This window comes from Aotus nancymaae, unplaced genomic scaffold (assembly GCF_030222135.1).
Source record: "Aotus nancymaae isolate 86718 unplaced genomic scaffold, 86718_ANA_hifiasm-v0.15.2.pri h1tg000021l, whole genome shotgun sequence".
Taxonomy (NCBI): Eukaryota; Metazoa; Chordata; class Mammalia; order Primates; family Aotidae; genus Aotus; species Aotus nancymaae.
In genome coordinates, this window is record NW_026988433.1 from 12,694,906 (window position 1) to 12,715,649 (window position 20,744).

The following is a 20,744-nucleotide window of genomic DNA, read 5'->3' on the forward strand; positions in this document are numbered from 1 at the left end:
AATAATTATTTTTGTTTTATTGAGGTTAACTATTTTAAAGAGTGCATTTCAGTTGCATTTAGTATATTTACAACGTTTTCATCATCCTAAAGGCAAACTTCTAATGTCGTATCCAGTAAGCAATTACTCCTCATTCCTTATCCCTGCCCCCCGCAATCACTAACCTGCTTTCTGTGTCTACAGATTTATCTATTTTAGATATTTCATAGAAATGGAATCAGTATGTGACCTTTTGTGTCTGGCTCTTTTCTTTTTCTTTTCCATTTATTTATTTATTTATTTATTGAGATGAGCTCTCACTCTGTCACCCAGGTTGGAGTGCAGTGGTGCGATCTCGGCTCACTGCGACCTCCGCCTCCCTGACTCAAGTGATCCTCTCGCCTCAACCTCCCAAGTAGCTGGGACCACAGGTGCCCGCCACCACACCCAACTAATTTTTTGTATTTTTGGTAGAGATAGTGTTTCACCATGTTGCCCAAGCTGGTCTCAAACTCCTGGGCTCAAGCGATCTATCCACCTTGGCTTCCCAAAGTACTGAGATTAAGGCCGGCAAAATGCACCCCTGAGCCCAGTCTGGCTTTTTTCACTTAGGATAATGTTTCTGAGGTTTATTCATGTTGTAGCATGTGTCCTGTTTCAATCCTTTTAACGGCTAAATAGTATTCCCTTGTATGGGTATACTATATTTTGTTTACCCATTCATCACTTGATAGACATTTGGGTTGTTTCAATCTTCTGGCAGTCATGAAAGGTGCTGCTATGATCCTGCATGTTTTTGTCTGAATACCTGTTTTTAATTCTTTCAGGTATATACCTAGGAGCTGGGTCATATGATAATTCTGTTTTAGTTTTTCAGAAACCATCAAACTGTTTTCCACAGTGCCACGCATTTTACGTTCACACCAGCAATGTACAGAAAGCTCCAATTTCTCCACATTCTTACCAACACTTGTCATTTCCATTTATTTATGCATAGTTGTGGTAGTAGGTCTGGAGTGATACCTCACTGTGGCTTTGCCTTGCATTTCACTAATGGCTCAAAATGAATATCTTTTCAAGAGCTTATTGGCTATTTGTGTATTTTCTTTGGAGAAATATCTATTCAAGTCCTTTGCCAATTTTTACTTCTTTATTAATTTATTTTTTGAGACAGAGTCTCGCTTTGTTGCCCAGGCTGGAGTAGAGTGGCTTGATCATAGCTCACTGCAGCTTCAACCTTCCTGGGCTCAAGTCCTCCTGTCTCAGACTCCCAAGTAGCTGGGACTACAGGCACACGCCACCATGCCTGGCTAATTTTTGTATTTTATTTTTGTAGAGATAGGGTTTCCCCATGTTGCCCTGGCCGGTCTTGAACTCCTAAGCCTCAAGTGGTCCTCCCACCTCAGCCTCCCAAAGTACTGGGATTATAGGCCTAAACCAGCACACTACACCCAGCCTTTTGCCTATTTTTATTTGGATTGTTTGTCTTTTTATTACTGAATTGTAAGAGTTCTTTAAATGTTCTGGATACTAGGCCCTCATAGATACATGATGTGCTAACATTTTCTCCCATTCTGTAGCTTTTCACTTTTTTTTTTTTTTTCTGTCACCCAGGGTGGAAATAGAGTCTTGCTCTGTTGCCCAGGCTGGAGTGCAGTAGCACGATCTTGGCTCACTGCAACTTCCACCTCTCCTGCCTCAGCCTCCCAAGTAGCTGGGACTACAGGCATGCACCACCACGCTGGGCAAATTTTTATATTTTTAGTAGAGATGGAGTTTCACTATGTTGGCCAGGCTGTTCTCAAACTCCTGACCTCAAGTGATCCTCCCGCCTTGGCCTCCCAAAGTGCTGAGATTATAGGTGTTACCAGTGTCACCCACACCGCACCCAGCCCTTTTCACTTTCTTTTTTTTTTTTGAGACAGAGTCTTGCCATATTGCCCAGACTGGAGTGCAGTGGCATGATCTTGGCTCACCACAACCTCCGCTTCCTAGGTTCCAGAGATTCTCCCACCTCAGCCTCCCGAGTGAGCCACAGCGCCCAGCCTCACTTTCCTGATAGTGCCTTTTGATGCACAAGGTTTATTTTAAATGAATTAATTAATTTTGAGACAGGGTCTCGCTCTGTCATCCACGAAGGAGGGCAGTTGCACAATCATAGCTCACTGCAGCCTCAAACTCCTGAGCTCAAACCATCCTCCCATCTTAGTCTTCCAAGTATGTGGGACTCCAGACTTGTGCCACCACGCCCAGCTAAATTTTGTCATTTTAGGTAGAGACAGGGTCTCACTATGTTGCCCAGGCTGGTCTCAAACTCCTGAGCTTAAGCAATCCTCCTGCCTCAGCCTCCCAAAATGCTGGGATTACAGGCATGAGCCACTGCACCCAGTCAAAAGTTTTACATTTGAGGCCGGGCACGGTGGCTCACGCCTGTAATTCAAGCACTTTGGAGGCCAAGGTGGGCGGATCACCTGAGGTCGGTAGTTCAAGACCAGCCTGACCAACATGGTGAAACCCTGTCTTTAAAAAAAATAAAAATAATAAAAAGTTTTACATTTGAATGAAGTCCAGTATATCTGTTGTTTTCTTCTGTTGTTTGTGCATTTGATGACATAACTAAGAACCCACTGCCAAATGTAAGGTCATGAAGATTTACCCCTGTTTTCTTCTCAGACTTCTATAGTTTTAGGTCTTTTATCCATTTTGAGTTTTTTTTTTACATGGTGCCAGGTCCAACTTTATTCTTTTGCATGTAAATATCCTATAATAATTGTTGTTAATCATTGTCTTTGCCGTCTTAACCAATAATCTCCAAATTTTTGTGATCATAAACACCTAAGAGGAAACAATCTTTGAGCCCATATTTCCAGCATGCATACATTTACATATTTACAAAGTATATACATATAAACTCTACTGTTATAATATCTATGTTAAAACATTTATGCAAAAGAAATTTTAAAAAGATGAAATAGGCTGTGCACAGTGTCTCAAGGCTGTAATCCCAGCACTTCTGAGAGGCCAAGATGGTCGAATCACCTGAGTTCAGGAGTTCAAGACCAGCCTGACCAAGATGGCAAAACCCTGTCTCTATTAAAAATACAAAAATTAACTGGGCATGGTGGCACATGCCTGTAATCCCAGCTACTTGGGAGACTGAGGCAGGAGAATCGTTTGAACCCAGAAGGCGGAGGTTGCAGTGAGCCGAGATCCCACAATTGCACTCCAGCCTGGGCAACAGGGCAAGACTCCATCTCAAAAAGAAAGAAAGAAAGAAAGAAAGAAAATGAAAGAAAAGAAAAGAAAAGCTGGGTGTGGTGGCACACACATATAATCCCAGATAGGCTGAGGCACAAGAATCGCTTGAACCTGGGAGATAGAGGTTGCAGTGAGCCGAGATTGGGCCACTGCACTCCAGCTTGGGTGACAAAGAGAGACTCTGTCCAAAGAAATAAATAAAATAAGAAATTAGCCAGACATAGTGGCATGCACCTGTTCTCCTAGCTACTCAGGAAGCTAAGGTGGGAGGAAGCCTTGAGCCCAGGAGTTCAGGGCTTCAATGAGTTCGGGAGGCTGAGGCAGGAGAATCATTTGAATCCGGGAGGTAGAGGTTGCAGTGAACCAAGATTGCACCATTGCACTCCAGCCCGGGTGAGAAAATAAAAAAAATCTAAAAAAAAAAAAAGCCATATAGCTATATTAAAAAGCAAAGTCCTAACAGACTTTATTTATTTATTTTTTTAGACAGGGTATTGTTCTGTTATCCAGACTGGAATGCAGTGGAACGATAACAGCTCACTGTAGCCTCCACCTCCGAGATGCCAGTGACCCTCCCACCTTATGCTTCCAAGTAGCTGGGCCCACAGGCAAGCGCCACCATGCCTGGCTAATTTGTAAATTTATGTAGAGACAAGATCTCCCTATGTTGCTCAGGCTGGTCTCGAACTCCTGGCCTCAAGCAATCCTCCCACCTCAGCCTTCCAGAGTGTTGGGTTTATAGGTGTGGGCTTCACACCTAGCCTTTTTTTTTTTTTTTTTTTTTTTGAGACAGAGTTTCACTCTTGTCCCTCAGGCTGGAGTGCAATGGTGCAATCTCTGCTTCCTGCAACCTCTGTCTCCCAGGTTCAAGTGATCCTCCTGCTTCAATCCTCCTGGATAATTGAGATTACAGGCATGCCCAGCTAATTTTTTTTTTTTTTTTTTTGTGAGACGAAGTCTTGCTGTGTTGCCCAGAACTGGAATACAGTGGCTTGATCTCAGCTCACTGCAATCTCTGCCTCCCGGATTGAAGCAATTCTCCTGCCTCAGCCTCCCAAATAACTGGGATTACAGGCACCCACCACCACGCCCAGCTAATGTTTGTATTTTTAGTAGGGACAGGGTTTCACCATGTTGGCTAAGCTGGTCTCGAATTCCTGACCTCGTGATCCGCCCACCTCGGCCTCCCAAAGTGCTGGGATTACAGGCATGAACCACCGCGCCCGGCTGGTTATTATTTCTTCAAGCTTAAAGAGGACAATGTGTCTTCCCCACAATTTATCTATTTGTTAGTTCAGCGAAGATGTAAAGAATGCCTACTATGTGCCACCCATAATGGGGAACAAGAAGAAAGCAGTCCTTACTTTTATTTTTTTAGAGGCGAGAGTCTTGTTATGCTGCCTAGGTGTTTGCAACGGTGCCTGGCTAACAGTCCTTTCTTTTAAGAAGCATATGACCTTAGGATACACAGGCATTACAATACACACACACACACAAATACACACTGTGTGTATTTATGCAGTGGAGTAATCATAACTCACTGCAGCCTCTACCTTCTAGACTCAAGGGATCCTCCCACTTCAGCCTCCCAAGTGGCTGGGCCCATATAAAGGCATGAGCCGCCACACTCTGCTAATATTCTATTTTTAGTAGAGGCAGAGTAATCAATCTATTGCTCAGGCTGGTCTTGAACTCCTGGCCTTGAGTGGTCCTCCTGTCTTGGGCTCCTGTCTAGCTAGGATTACAAGGACATGCGCACCACTCTCAGCTAACTTTACCTCTCCATTTCTGATGAGTGAGTTCTTTTTTTGTTTTTTGTTCAGATGGCATCTCACTCTGTTGCCCAGGCTCACTGCAACCTCTGCCCCCCGGTTTCAAGGATTCTTGTGCCTCAACTTCCCAAGCAGCCGAGCAGCTGGGATTACAGGTGCAAGCCACTACATCTAGTAATTTTTGCATTTTTAGTAGAAATGAGGTTTCACCATGTTGGCCAGTCTGGGCTCGAACTCCTCATCTTGGGTGATCTGCTCACCTTGGCCTCCCAAAGTGCTGAGATTACAGGTGTGAGCCACTGCACCCGGCCAAATCAGTTCTTTTTGTATTTTATTTTATTTTATTTTTTTCTGTCCCCAAAACCCCTCTGAATGAGTTTCATTCTGCATTAGTCAACTAATAATTTACTGTCGACCCAACACCATACTGAACACTAGAGGCAACAGTTGAGCCGATGGTGAATACACAGCTCAGCCAACACAGGTACCCACTGGCTCTCGTTTGAGGAGTGCCCACTCCTCTATTTGCTTTTCTGACCCAGCTCAGACACCAGCTTTCCCTTTCCTCTCCAACCCACTGTGCTCCCTCCCTCCCTCGAGCTTCCAAAGCTCGCTTAAGGCTCTCATACTTCGTTTTATATAATTTGTCCCTTTACTGGAGCGTAAACGCCTCAAGAACTGTCAGCAAGCCTTATTCAGGTGTGAATACCTCCAGAGTACGTGACACGGTGGAAAAGGCACATTTGATTCATTCACTGAGAAGTGAAGATGCAAAGATGTAGCCGCTGAGTACTAGCTGTGTGACCTTGGGCTAAATAATTCTTTCTTTGGATCTCTAAGTTTATCCGTAAAGCAAGAGGGGGGCCTCAGAGGCTCTCCAAGGCAGCCTTTCTCAACCTTTTTAAAATTGGGACACTCCTGATGAATGGCATTCCCACGTGACTCATGCTTTCATGGTGCTCAGATAAGACAGTCCGAATTCTACGGAACCCCAGCTCTTCCTCTCTCCCTCCGGAGAGCTTGTCCAAAGGCCAGGGAGCAAGAGTGATGTTATTTATAGACATAACCTTGACTCCACTTTTCCTCATTTGTTTATTTCTTTTTCTTCTTCATTTATTCATTTAAAGCAAAGAAAGCATTCTCAAGCTTCAGTAGAGGTAGCAGTTAAAAATACCAGGCCAGAAGCCAGAGACACCTGCCTTTGAACCCTCTCTTTGCCATTGCTGAGTGTGGTATACTTGGGTACGTTTGCTGAGCCTCAGTTTCCCCATCTACAACATGGGAGGATCGTCACAGAATCAACCTCAGAGGTCTGTAGATGCGATAAGGCAGGAAAGCTCTTAGCACCATGATGAGTATATGATAAGGGCTCAGTAAAGTTGTCAGTATCTACTTTGTTGTTATTAGTTACATGTTACTAATAACAAATTAGTTATTAACGGGATATGATGCTGAAGACCAAAAACATTGGGATACGATGCTGAAGACCGAAAAGAAAACTCTTGAATAGCTTCTGCCAAATTTGATCTTTTGTGGTTTTCTGACCCAGTCATGGGGACACTGAGCACTGGTGAATTTCTCTGCTGGTGGAAATAGATTCACGGAAGTAGCTAAATTCTTCTTTACCTTGGTTATTCTATCTCCACTCGCTCATCCTATTATTCCCCTTTTAATTTTTTCTGTTTTGTCTTTTTTTTTTTTTTTTTGAGACGGAGTTTCGCTCTTGTTACCCAGGCTGGAGTGCAATGGTGCGATCTCAGCTCACCGCAACCTCCGCCTCCTGGGTTCAGGCAATTCTCCTGCCTCAGCCTCCTGAGTAGCTGGGATTACAGGCACGCGCCACCATGCCCAGCTAATTTTTTGTATTAGTAGAGACGGGGTTTCACCATGTTGACCAGGATGGTCTCGATCTCTTGACCTCGTGATCCACCCACCTCGGCCTCCCAAACTGCTGGGATTACAGGCTTGAGCCACCGCGCCTGGACTTTTTTTTTTTTTTAGTAAAGTATCACTCTTACTTTTTTTTTGATATGGTCTTTTTTTGTCACCCAGGCTGGAACACAGTGGTTCACTGTTTCCTCAAACTCCCAGGCTAAAGAGCTCCTCCTGCCTTAGCCTCTCAAGTAGCTGGGACTACATGCTCATACAACTACACCTGGTTAATTTTCTTTTCTTTTCTTTTTTCTTTTTTGAGACAGTGTCTCACTCTGTCACCCAGGCTGGAGTGCAGGGGCATGATCTCGGCTCACTGCAACCTCCGCCTCCCAGGTTCAAGCAATTCTCCTGCCTCAACCTCCTGAGTAGCTGGTATTACAGGCATGCACCACCATGCCTGGCTAATTTTTGTATTTTTAGTAGAGATGGGATTTCATCATATGGGCCAGTCTGGTCTTGAACTCCTGACCTCATGATCCGCCTGCCTCGGCCTCCCAAAGTATTGGGATTACAGGCGTGAGCCACCATGCCCAGCCAATTTTCTTATATTTTTGTAGAGATGGAGTTTTGTTATGTTGCCCAGGCTGGTCTTGAATTCCTGGCCTCAAGTGATCCTCCCACCTTGGCCTCACAAAGTGCTGGGATTACAGGTGTCAGCCACTATGCCCAGCTTGGGCAAATTTCAAACACTGTATGTTGAGGCTGGGCACAGTGGCTCATGCCTGTAATCCTAGCACTTTGGAAGGTGGAGGAGGGCAGATCACTTGAGCCTAGGAGTTCGAGACCAGCTTGGGCAACATGGTAAAACACCGTCTGCAAAAATACAAAAATTAGCCAGGTGTGGTGGTGTTTGCCTGTAGTCTCAGCTACTCGGGAGGCTGAGGCAGGAGGATCACTTGAACTCAGGAAGTCAAGAATGCAGTGAGCCGAGATCATGCCACTGCACTCCAGGCTGTGTGGCAAAGTGAGACCCTGCCTCAAAACAACAAACTGTATGAGCAAAAGAAGCCAGATGCAAAAAAATACATACAGACAATCCATTTATTTGAAATTATGGAACAGGCAAATCGAATCTATAGGAAGACAGGTCATAACCGTGTTTATCTTTGGAAGAAGGGAAGTAGATATTGACCTGGAAGCAGGAGGTAACTTTCTGGAGGAAGGAAAGGTTCAATATCAGTGCTGCCCAATAGAAATAAAATGCCAGCTACAGCTGTAAACCGCATATGTAATTTAAAGTTTTCTAGGAACCACAATAAAAAGACATAAAGGCTGGGCATGGTGGCTCACGCCTGTAATCCTAGCACTTTGGAAAGCCAAGGTGGGTGGATCACCTGAGGTCAGGAGTTCGAGACCAACCTGGCCAACATGGTGAAACCCTGTCTCTACTAAAAATGCAAAACTTAGCCGGGTGTGGTGGCAGGTGCTTGTAATCCCAGCTACTCGGGAGGCTGAGGCAGGAGAATCACTTGAACCCAGGAGGCGGAGGTTGTAATGAGCCGAGATGGCGCAACTGCACTCCAGCCTGGGTGAAAGAGCGAGACAAAAATAATAAACAAGAGACATAAGATGAAACAGGTGAAATGTATTTTAATAGTATATTCAAAAATTATGTTTCAACATGTAATCAATATAAAATTATCGCTATATTTTACACTCATTTTCTGCATTCTTTGACATCCAATGTATACTTTGCACTTACAGCACTGGTTAGTTTGGGCCAGCTGCATCTCAAGTGCTTGGGCTCCGCAGCTGCACATGGTGAGTGGTCACTTTTGTTTGTTTGTTTTTTTTTTTGGAGATGGAGTTTCACTCTGTGGCTCAGGCTGGAGTGCAATGACACAATCTTGACTCACTGCAACCTCCGCCTCCTGAGTTCAAGTGATTTGCCTGCCTCAGCCTCCTGAGTAGCTGGGATTATGGGCGCCCACCACTACACCCAGCTAATTTTTTGTATTTTTAGTAGAGACAGGGTTTCATCATGTTGGCCAGGCTTGTCTACAACTCCTAACCTCGTGATTTGCTGTGCCCGGCCAAGTGGTCACTTTTATGGACAACACAGATCTGTATCTTAATCTGGGTTGCAGCTATATATAAAAATGTATATATAAAACTTGGGAGGCACTCCAACTTGGGTGACAGAGCAAGACTTTGTTTCAAAAAAAAGAAAGAAAGAAAGAAATTCATTTGGCCGGGAGTGGTGACTCATGCCTGTTATCCCAGCACTTTGGGAGGCCGAAGCGGGCAAATCACAAGGTCAGGAGATCGAGACCATCCTGGCCAACATGGTGAAACCCCATCTCTGAAAAAAAAAAATTCATTTGTATTGTTTTATGTATCTGTCATTCCTTTTTCTTTTTTTCTTTCTTTTTTATTTTGAGATAGAGTTTTACTCTCTTGCCCAGGCCAGACTTTTTTTCAAAAAAAAGAGAGAAAGAAATTCACTTGTATTATTTTATGTATCTGTCATTTATTCCTTTTTCCTTTTTTTTTTTTTTTTTTTTGAGATAGAATTTTACTCTGTTGCTCAGGCCAGATTTTGGCTCACTCCAATCTCTGCTTCCCAGGTTCAGGTGGTTCTCCTGCCTCAGCCTCCCAAGTAGCTAGGACTACAGCTCATGCCACCACGCCCAGCTAATTTTTGTACTTTTAGTAGAGACGGAGTTTCACCATGTTGGCCAGGTTGGTCTCAAACTCCTGGCCTCAAGCAATCTGATCTTCTTAGCCTCCCAAAGTGCTGGGATTACAGGTGTGAGCCACCATGCTTGGTCTTTTTTTTTTTTTTAAATGGAATCCCTGTCACCAGGCTGTGGTGCAGTGGTGTGATCTTGGCACACTGCAACCTCCACCTCCCAGGTTCAAGTGATTCTCCTTTCTCAACATCTCAAGTAGCTGAGATTACAGGCCTGTACCACCACATCCAGCTAATTTTTGCATTTTTAGTAGCGATGGGATTTCGCCATGTAGGTCAGGCTGGTCCTGAACTCCTGGCCTCAAGTGAGCCACTCCTAAAGTATTGGGATTACAGGCGAGAGCCACCGTGCCCGGCCGTTTTCATTTTTACATAGTATTCCAGTGTATGAATATATCGTCGTTTTTCCATTCTCCTGTTGATGGACATTTGGATTACTTCCAATTTCTGGCTATTATGAATAATGCTGCTATCAGTGTTCTTGAACAGTCTTTAAATAGACTCATTTAAATTATTTTTGCTGTTTTCTGGGTGTTAAGATAAATCCATACTCACAGAAAAAATTCATACTCATACTAAGACACAATATGTGCCCCCTGCCTCCCCACCATGTTAATGATGTGATGCAAATGGCTTATGGTTTGATGTAAATACTTTTCCTCCACATGTAGAATCATGTGTTTCTTCCCTGGGTTGCCTGACTCCTGGTGATGCTGCATAGCTCCTAGTTCTTGCCCTTCTTGTTCTAAAGTCTCTAGAAGACCCAAACCGGAAAAGAGGTAGTGATCATCTAGTTCAGAGACGACAACTCTATAGCACACCTTCCACCATTCCATGACTACCTGCACATGGCAGACATCACTAATCAATCACCGACTTCTATCCTTGCCCAGCCCCAGCCACTACCAGTCATTTTGAAGATACTTTGGGAGGGCGAGTAGAAAAACTGAAACCAATTTTCCATCTCAGGAATAATATGGCCACTTTCCATTTTGCACATGAATAAACTAGCACTCAGAGAGGGGAAGAGCCTGCTTCAGGGTCAGAGGTGGAGCCCCAGGATCCTGACTCCCTGATACTTTTTCCACTATGTTCACAAACTCCAAAAGAGATTTCCCTGGTCCCTGAAAACCTGGTCTCTAGGGAGTGCGCTTTGTTCTCCAGACAGGGCTCAGAGATGCGAACCTTCCCTCTAGCCAGCCTCTCATCTTTAGGTCTGGCCTAAGTGTTAAGAGAAGCCCCTGCCCGCGGCCTGGCACCCCTTCCCCACAGTCAGCACTGACAGACCTGCCCTTTCACTTCTCCAGGTCCTCAGTTTCAGTTTCCCAAAATAAACATTAAAAAAAAAAACACACATAAAGGAGGCATGCTCTTAACATGTTTGTCTTTGGCTCCTGAATTGTAGAATGATTAGTTGAGCAGATTAAATCACAGAGCTAATTACAGCAGAGAGGTGACTTCAGATGCTAAGACCATAAAACTCTGAAGCATCCCCCTTTCACCGGCACATCAAACCAGACCTGGCTGTCACTGGAAGCGACAGTGAGAAAGTGGGAGAGTCAGCAGGTCTGGACAGACTGTGGGTGTTCTCAGCTGGGCAAGCAGAACAGTTTATTTAATTCCCTCCCTGCCAGGGCAGCAGCGGAAGGTTGGGGGGTGGGGAATGGAGAGTGTAGCATGTTTGGGGCAGGTAGAGCTGGGCTTTCAGACTGGCCAGCTGCATGACCTTGGGCATGTCACTTCAGTGTGAGTCTCAGTTTCGTCATCTGTAAGGCAAGCACATTAATAGAACCTCCTACGTTGAATTATTGCAGTGATTCAAAAGACCTGGTTAAAAAGATGATGTATATCAGCCGGACATGGTGGTGCACGCCTGTAATCCCAGCACTTTGGGAGGCTGAGGCAACTCTTGCGAGTGTCTCCAGATTGTCAGGTCTGTGAAAGTAGGAATCACTGTCTCATTCACCGTCTCATCCCCCAGCCCTAGCACCGTGATGGCTTCTAGGCAAGTACAGCTAGTGAGGCCCGGCATGGTGGCTCATGCCTGTATTTCCAGCACTTGGGGAGGCTGAGGCGGGAACATTGCTTGAGCTCAGGAATTTGAAACCAGCCTGGGCAACATAGCGGAACCCTGTCTCTACAAAAAATACAAAAATTGGCCGGGCTAGGTGGCTCATGCCTGTAATCCCAGCACTTTGGGAGGCTGAGGCAGGAAGATCATGAGGTCAGAAGATCGAGTCCCATCCTGGCTAACACGGTGAAACCCCGTCTCTACTAAAACTACAAAAATTAGCCAGGCATGGTGGTGGGCGCCTGTAGTCCCAGCTACTCAGGAGGCTGAGGCAGGAGAATACCTTGAACACGAGAGGTGGAGGGTACAGTGAGCCGAGATCGTGCCATCGCACTCCAGCCTGGGTTACAAAGTGAGACTCTGTCTCAGAAAATTAAAAATAAAATAAAGTAAAAAAATTAGCTGGGCTTGAGCATGTCTCACTCTGTTTTGAGACCCTCAAAAAGAAAAAAAAAAAACAAACAAAAGCCAGCTATGGAGTACTTAGTGTAAGGTATGGTCCTGAGGATAAGGGGTAGCGGAGGAGAACGCAAAGAGCTTTAAGGGACTTCCCCTTAGAGAGCTCCCATTCCAGCAAAACAGACATTCCAGAACCATCTGTAATAATAGGTGCATTGCATGCCCATTAAATAGGTGGATGATATAAAAAGATTTTCGTGATATTCATGATGAAGTTCCTGATGGGAACTGTGGTATCAGACTTGAGTTCAAATCTCAGCTCCCCCGCTTATCACCCATCTGATCTTTATTAGCAAGTTGACCTCTCAGTGCTTCTGTTTCCTAATCTGTAAAATAGGGATCTACCTCAGACAGCTGTTGCAAGGACTGAGTTTTCCAATGCAAAGTGCCTGGGACACAATAATTGCTCAATACATCATAGCTATTAGTTTATCATTTAGTACAGATGATCTCTGATTTACAGGGGTGCAACTTATGATATTTTGACTTTATGGTAGGTTTTTCAGGGTATTAAATGTATTTTATGCATATATATGTGTGTAAATATATATATGTACATATATTTATGCATATTATGTACACACATATATATGCATAAAATACATTTTGAGACAGGATTTCACTCTGTTGCCCAGACTGGAATACAGTGGCACAATCATGGCTCATTGAAACTTCAATCTCTCAGGCTCACGTCGTGCCTCAGCCTCCAGAGTAGCTGGGACTACACTGCAGGGCGTGCCACATACCCGGCTTTTTTTTTTTTTTTTTTTGAGACAGGGTCTTACTGCTGTCACCCAGGCTGGAATGCAGTTGTACGATCATGGCTCACTGCAGCCTTGACTTCCTGAACTCAAGTGATCCTCCCACCTCAGCCTCCTGAGTAGCTGGGACTACAAGAATGTGCCACCACACCTGGCTAATTTTTTTGCATTTTTAGTGGAGATGGGATTTTATCATGTTGCCCAGGCTGGTCTCCAACTCTTAGACTCAAGCGATCCTTCCACCTCAGCCTCCCAAAGTGCTGGGATTACAGGTTTGAGCCACTGAGCCTGGCCTGAAAGTATTTTTGATTTATGATGGTTTTATTGGGATGTAGCTTCATTGTAAATAGAGGAGGATCTCTATGTGACTTTGGACAAATTCCAAGAAAACAATTATCTGAGACTTGTTTTCTTGATTAGTAAAATAAAAACACAGAAGTTCCTACCTTGTAGAATTGCTGGGAGAATGAAATGGGAGAATCCCTGAAAAGCCCGTAGCACCATGTCTAGTATGTGGAAAATGCTTAATAACTTCTAAATAATAATACTAAAAGTATTAGGTGCATATATATTTAGGACTGTGATATTAAAAAAGAAAATAATAAAAGTAAAAGCAAAGTGTTATGGGAGAAAAGAGGCAATTCATTTCCATGGATAGGCACTGAGATCAGGGAAAGGTTCAAACTAGGTAAATGGTTTGCTTTTTTTTGGTAACAGCTTTATAGAGATATAATTCACATGCCATCCAATTTACCCACTTAAAGTATATAATTCAACATTTTAAAATATATTCACAGAATTGTGTAACCATCACTATAACCAATTTTAGAACATTTTTATCGCTCCTGAAAGAAACCTGGACCCATTGGCAGTCACTCCCCATTTCCCTGTGTCCTCCCTCACCCTCCAAGCTCTAGGAAGGCACCTGTTTACTTCCTCTTTCTGTGGATTTGCCTATTGTGGACATCTCATGTAAATGGAATCATGAAACATGTGACCTTTTGTTTCTGGCTTCTTTCACTTAGCAAAATGTCTTCAAGGTTCATGTGTGTTGTAAAATGTACCAGCATTCCTTTTTATGGACGAATAATATTCCATTGTATGGAGCTGATGGACAGCTCTGTCCTTACCTTCCCATAGCGCTGCTTTGTGTTTGTATTGAGACAGAGTCTCACCCTGCTATCCAGGCTGGTGTGCAGTGGCAGAATCTCAGCTCACTGCAGCCTCCGCCTCCCGGGTTCAAGCGATTCTCCCACCTCAGCCTCCCCAGTAGCTGGGATTACAGGCACGTGCCACCACACCTGGTCAATTTTTGGATTTTTGGTAGAGAAGGGGTTTTGCCATGTTGGCTAGGCTGGTCTCAAACTCCTGACCTCAAGTGATCCACCTGCCTCAGCCTCCCAAAGTGCTGGGATGACGGGCATGAGTCAGCACACCCGGCACTCCCATAGCGCGTTGATGGACAGCTCTACCCTTACTTTCCCATAGTGCTTTAGAGTGTCTAAGGTGCTTTCAAATACATGCTCTCACATAAGTCTTGCAGCAACTCCGAAAGTAAATGGAAGCTCAGAAGGCTAAGTGGTGTATCCCTAGAACCACTCAACCAGAAACAGTGGTAGTCCCAAGACCAGCGTATGGATCTTTACGTTCTCAGTCAAGTGCTCTCATTACCCCAGCTGATAGCCTTCTGGTTGAGTCCAGAAATTTGAGAGAAGGAAAAGAAAAAAAAAGGACAAAAATTAGGACAAAAAAGTGAGGGATTGAAAACCTATGTCCATGCACCTGCACTTGGATGTTTACAGCAGCTTTATTCATAATTGCCAAAACTTGCAAGCAAGCAAGATGTCTTTCAGGAGGTGAATGGACGCGTAAACAGTGGTACATCTAGAGTACAGACTATTATTCTGCCCTAAAAAGAGACGAGTTATCAAGCTATGAAAAGACATGGTGGGGGCCAGGCCAGGTGGCTCACGCCTGTAATCCCAGCACTTTGAGAGGCTGAGGCAGGTGGATCACTTGCAGCTAGGCATTCCAGACCAGCCTGGGCAACATGGTGCAACCCTGTCTCTACAAAAAATACAAAAATTAGCCAGGGGCAGTGGCGTGCAGCTGTAGTCCCAACTATTCTGTAGTCCCAGCTGTCCAGGAGCCTGAGGTGGGAGGATCGCTTGAGCCTGGGAAGTTGAGGCTGCAGTGAGCCTAATCATGCCAGTGCACTCTAGCCTGGGCAACAGAAGGAAACTTGGTCTCAAACAAACAAAACAACAACAAAAAAACACAAGAAACAAAAAAAATGAAACACACACACACACAGACACACACACACACACAAAAGCCAACATGGAGGAATCTTTCTTCCTTTTCTTCTTCCTTTCCTTCCTCCCTGCCTCCCTCCCTCCCTCTCTCTCCCTCTCTCTCTTTCTTTCGACATGGACTGCAGTGGCCCAATCTCGCCTCACTGCAACCTCCGCCTCCCAGGTCCTGGTTCAAGCGATTCTCCTGCCTCAGCCTCCCGAGTAGCTGGGATTACAGGCACTTACCACCACGCCCAGCTAATTTTTTTGTACTTTTAGTAGAGACGGGTTTTACTATGTTGGCCAGGTTGGTCTTGAACTCCTGACCTCGTAAGCTGCCTGCCTCGGCCTCCCAAAGTGCTGGGATTACAGGTGTGAGCCACTGCCCGGAAACATGGAGGAATCTTGAATGTGTATTACTAAGTGAAAGAAGCCAGTCTAAAAGGCTACATACTTTATGATTCGAACTATATGACGTTCTTGAAAAGAGAAAACTATGGAGCGTAAAAGATCAGTGGTTGTCAGGGGTTGGGGGAGGGAAGAACGAATAGGTGGAGCACAGAGAATGTTGAGGACAGTGAAACCACTTTGTCTGACAGTACAATGGGAGATACATGTCCTTACACATGTATACAACAGGAGATACATGTCCAAACACACAGAATGTACAAAACCAAGAGTGAACTCTAAACTATGGACTCTGGGTGACAATCATGTGTCAGTATAGGTTCACCAGTTGTAACAAATGTACCACTCTGGTGGCGGATGTTGACAGTGGGAAAGGTTATACACATGTGGGGGCAGAGGGCACGGGGGAAATCTCTGTATCTTCTCGTCAGTAAAAATACAGTCTACTTTTTAGGCTGGGCACAGCAGCTTACATTTGTAATCCCAGCACTTTGGGAGGTCGTGGCGGCGGAGGATTGCTTGAGTCCAGGAGCTGGAGGCCAGCCTGGGCAACATAGTGAGACCCTGTTCTGCAAAACAAAACAAAACAGAAATTAGCTGGGCGTGGTGGCGTGCATGTGTAGCCCTAGCTACTTGGGAGGTTGCTTTGGGAAGACTGCTTGTGCCCAGGAGGTTGCAGCTACAGTGAACCCTGATCGTGCCATGGTGTTCCAGTCTGGGCAACAGAGTGAGACCCTGTCTCAAAAATAGAAAAGAAGAAAGAAAAAGTAAAATGTATATATATGTATTTTTTAAGTGGGGGAGTTTGTAAAATGCACTGATTATAAATGCATGGCTCTTAATTGGCTTACAGTAAATTTTTCTTGCATGGACAAGAAATGGAATGTTCTGGGCAATTCAGAGCTTTGCTTGGATGCTGCATTTTCTTTTTTTCTTCTCTCTCTTTTTTTTTTTCCGAGATAGAGTCTCAATCTGACACCCAGGCTGGAGTTCAGTGGCGCAATCTCGGCTCACTGCAACCTCCACCTCCTGGGTTCAAGCAACTCTCCTGCCTCAGCTTCCCAAGTAGCTGGGATTACAGCTGTGTGCCACCACACCCGGCTAATTTTTGTATTTTTTAGTAGAGATAGGGTTTCACCATGTTGACCAGGCTGATCTCTCGAACCCCTGACCTCGTGATCTGCCCGCTTCAGCCTCCCAAAGTGCTGGGATTACAGGCGTGATACTGTGCCTGGCTGATACTGCATTTTCAAAGAATGACAACACTGAAATACTCTGCACACTAAAACCACATGGACTGTAATTTAATCTTTACTTTCATTGTTATTGTCATTCTCAAAGGCTCTTCAATATATTTTAAAGCTGTGTTTCTCCAAGACTGGTCAAGGAAAACCCTCAGCTCTCAGCCTTCTCATCTGATAGAGGTGTTTGTTCAAAAACTACCATTTTCTGAGCTCCCATCGCGCTGAGTCTACTTGGCTCACAGTTTTAGGTAGTGAAAGTCAAAATATGAATATCGATTATCATTGCACTTAAGAGACGCAGACATTCTGCTTAAATGAGAGTTCTGTATCATAGAGTAGTTTCATCTCAAAGTCTTTGCTAAATAATCACCCTTCCCTTGAGAATATTGTTGATTTAAAATCTCATCTCAGTCTGGGTGCGGTGGCTCATGCCTGTAATCCCGGCACTTTTAGGGGCTGAGGTGGGCAGATCACCTGAGGTCAGGAGTTTGAGACCAGCCTGACCAACACAGCGAAACCCCATCTCTACTAAAAATACAAAAAATTAGTCAGGCGTGGTGGTGGGCGCCTGTAATCTCAGCTATTGGGGAGGCTGAGACAGGAAAATCGCTTGAATCCAGGAGGCAGAGGTTGCAGTGAGCCAAGATCACAACACTGCACTCCAGCCTGAGCGATAGAGCAAGACTCTGTCTCAAAAATAAAAATAAATAAATAAATAAATAAATAAATAAATAAATAAATAAAATGACATCTCACCTTCTACCCTATGGCGCCCACCCTCCCTATTCCCTTCCTTCTCTGTGACACTTACAACATCTAACTGAACACACCATTTATTTATCTACTGTTCATTAATCCATTAATTAATTCATTCATTCATTCATGTACTTACATGACTCCCGTCTCTAGAATGCAAGCTTTACAAAGGCAGTTGCTGGGACTACAGCACCCAGGACAGTGTCTAGTACGTAGAAGACATTCGGTACACACGTGTGCCAAGTTGCATAATATCATCTGCCCACTGTCTTTCTCAAGAGGATTTTTTTAAAACTATAAAGCAAATTCTTCTTTTATTCTCGGAGTGATGTTGTGTGTGTGTAGTACCAGAAAAAAAAAGCCGGAACCACATCCTCTAATCTCTTAATTCTGAAGTCTGGGCCAGTTGCTCTAAAGATCATTTTTCCTTAATACCACTGAGATCCTTAATTTACTATGAGGATCATGCATTTACAACTGCATTGGCCTGTGAGGGCTACCTCTAGAAGGACTTGTTGCCCCTACTGTGAACAAAGTGGACTGAAGCTGCGCTGCTGAGATAAACCTGCAGTGAAAGAGGACTTCTCTAAGTCTAACCTATGTTACTGTGATACAAACAAGCTACTGACTAAAAGAAACAAATGCTCCCCCTCCGAGATCCTGAATGAAGATGCTAATATATGGATCCTATCTCAAGCTACTTCTTACACAGCCTTGGCTGGCTCTGAACAGATGCCCTTACCCATTCCCCCCACTTTTTTTTTAATCCAAAATGTGTTTATTGAGATGGTTTCCCACTCATGTTGATTCAGAGTGCTTTTAGTGCTGTTTCCTCCTGAAGGAACATCCTTCTGTAAGCCTTGCTTTTCCTCCTGTAGGCTGGCAGAGGACAGTGGCGCAGCCAACACACAAAACTACCACTCGTTCGTGGCCAAAGACCGTGGTGATTTTATAGCATCTTGGGCATTTCATATCCATGGAGTAGGAATTAGGGCTCTGCATCAGGCATTTCTTCTTGTGTTTCTGCTTCTCCTCTTCTGGAGAGGGATGGAGATCCTTTGCGAGAGGCGTGTTCTCGTGGGTAGGTGGTCACCGCAGGAAAGGACCCATTTCCTATCCTTCAGGCTCATCTGTCCAGCAGCACCAGCACACAAATCAATGCCCAGGAACACTGGGAGATCCCTACTCCCTGCACCTCTCCATTAACCCTTTTTAAGTTCAAACCTAAGAACAGTCAGCTCCCTAATACTGCAGAGGCCACCTCTTCACCCTCTTCTGTCTTTCCTACGTATGACACACCCTGGAACGTTTGTGTTGGAATGGTAATAAATGCCTTGTGTGGGGTGGCCCCAATCCCCAGTTCAGGGGATGCTGGGAAACTGTGGGGCAGAGTAGGGACACAAACAGGAAAAAGCAAGTTTGTTCCCAGTGTTATGCTCACAGAGTGACAGGATATACCTGCTGAGCGTTCCCAGAAAGTCCCCAAGGAAACCGTTACTGTAAGTCTCTCCTGTTCTTCTCTGCGTGGTGGCTGGGGTAAGGGGAGGGAAGGAAGGCTAACAAGAGGGGGATGGGCACCCTTCCAGGGTCAGAGTTATGATACCCAGAGCTGCTGCACACATGAATAAAAGGTGTTGAATTCAGGATGGATGTGAAGGTGAACAGCAAAGGGCTTGTCACCAAGGGCTGTCACTGGATTACACCGGATGGATTAAGGCAGGGATGGGGGAGGGAGTAGGAGGAGAGTTGGGAGGGAGGGGCTTGTGTGGCACCGAGACCCCCAGCAGGGATGGGGAGTGGGGGTGTTGGCCGCCTTAGCTTCCTGCTTTGACCCTTTCTTGGCTGATTTCAGCCAGGGAAGTGGGGGGTCCTAAGGCTTGGATATGGAGAGGTGGAGAAAAGGAGCGTGGCCCCGCAGCTCCCCTGGCGATCCAGAATAGACTTTCTCAGAGTTGTTCCCAGGCTGGAGGGAGGGAATTTTAGGGGTACGTGAGGTGACTCCCAGGAGCCTTGAGTACAAGTACTGGGGGATCCCAGAGACCCAGAAGATGGGGGTAGGGAGGAAGGTGTTTGCTTTCTTGGGGAGTAGCCTCAAAATAAGAGGAACTGAGCGAAGTCATTCCAAACGCAGTGAGAAGGTAGTTTAGGCTCTTCCAATCGGATGGGGTGGAGCTTAGACCTCTGCAAAAGAAGGGGGTCATTCGGAGGGGACGGTGCACAGATGAGGCGTCGGGCTCCTAAACGGGAAACGCGAGGCTCTAAGAGGCACTGCCTTGTCCTCCAGCCTCGGTGTGGTGGGGGTGGTGAGCGTCTGGAACTGGGTTTCCCGAATCCGGACAGAAGTCTAAATGGAGCTCACAAAAACCAGCCAGGGAGGGAGAGAACCAGGGGAGACTCCTCACACAGGGGGTTGAGGGTGGCGGCAAACTGTGAACCCAGGCTAGGGGCGGGGGATTTTCTCAATAGACCATAGGGTCCACTACTGTGGACCGAAGGGATTCGGGGGAGCTAAAGGGGACTCTCACTTTGGCCAGCAAGGGCTGAGGACGGATTGGGGAAGCGGATACGGTTTCTACTGGGGTGGTGCTGATGGAGGTTCCCCACTCGGGACGCGAGCCACTGACAGGGTCCCCCAAACTGGATATGAGATACAGGGAACGGAGCGAGGGCTCTAAATTAGAGCCCTGGCTGGGGGGGACTCTAAATTAGGTTGGGAGGAAACTGGGGGCTCTGAGGGCGGCTTCTCGCTCCGACTGGGGAAATGGAGCGTGTGAGGGCTGGGGGGCACTGGGGCCGTCTCCCGCCCGACCCAAGGAGATTGGGGTTCTCTTCAATTCAGGACAACAGGGACCTGAGAGGGAAGACCGGGGGTGTTCTCGATCCGGAACCGAGCTACCTTGGAGGCACCGGGAAGCGCTTCATTCCGGGAGGGCGTTCCCGCGGCCAGGCCCCCGCGCCGGGGTGGGTGGGTGGGGGGTGCGGCCGCGCCCTGGTCCCGGCCCGCACCGGGATTCCGGGTCTGGCTCGGCCCCGGGGACCTGGGAGCCCCGCAGGAGGGGGGTCCCGGCGCCGCCGCCTCCGCGGGCGCCCGGGCGCGCGGGCGAGCGCCGGGCTT

The 20,744-nt window shown here is 45.9% G+C and overlaps 1 protein-coding gene across 1 annotated transcript; it reads right to left on the reverse strand.

The window, feature by feature from the left end:
* Positions 1 to 14,715: 14,715 nt before the first annotated feature.
* LOC110569262 (small ribosomal subunit protein eS27-like) lies at positions 14,716 to 20,543 on the reverse strand. Its single transcript, XM_064379726.1, has 2 exons — positions 17,766 to 20,543; positions 14,716 to 16,198 (listed from the first exon to the last, which is right to left on the reverse strand). The coding sequence occupies exon 1, from the start codon at positions 18,629 to 18,631 to the stop codon at positions 18,449 to 18,451; it is 183 nt and encodes a 60-aa protein (XP_064235796.1). The 5' UTR covers positions 18,632 to 20,543; the 3' UTR covers positions 14,716 to 16,198; positions 17,766 to 18,448.
* Between the last annotated feature and the right edge of the window lie 201 nt (positions 20,544 to 20,744).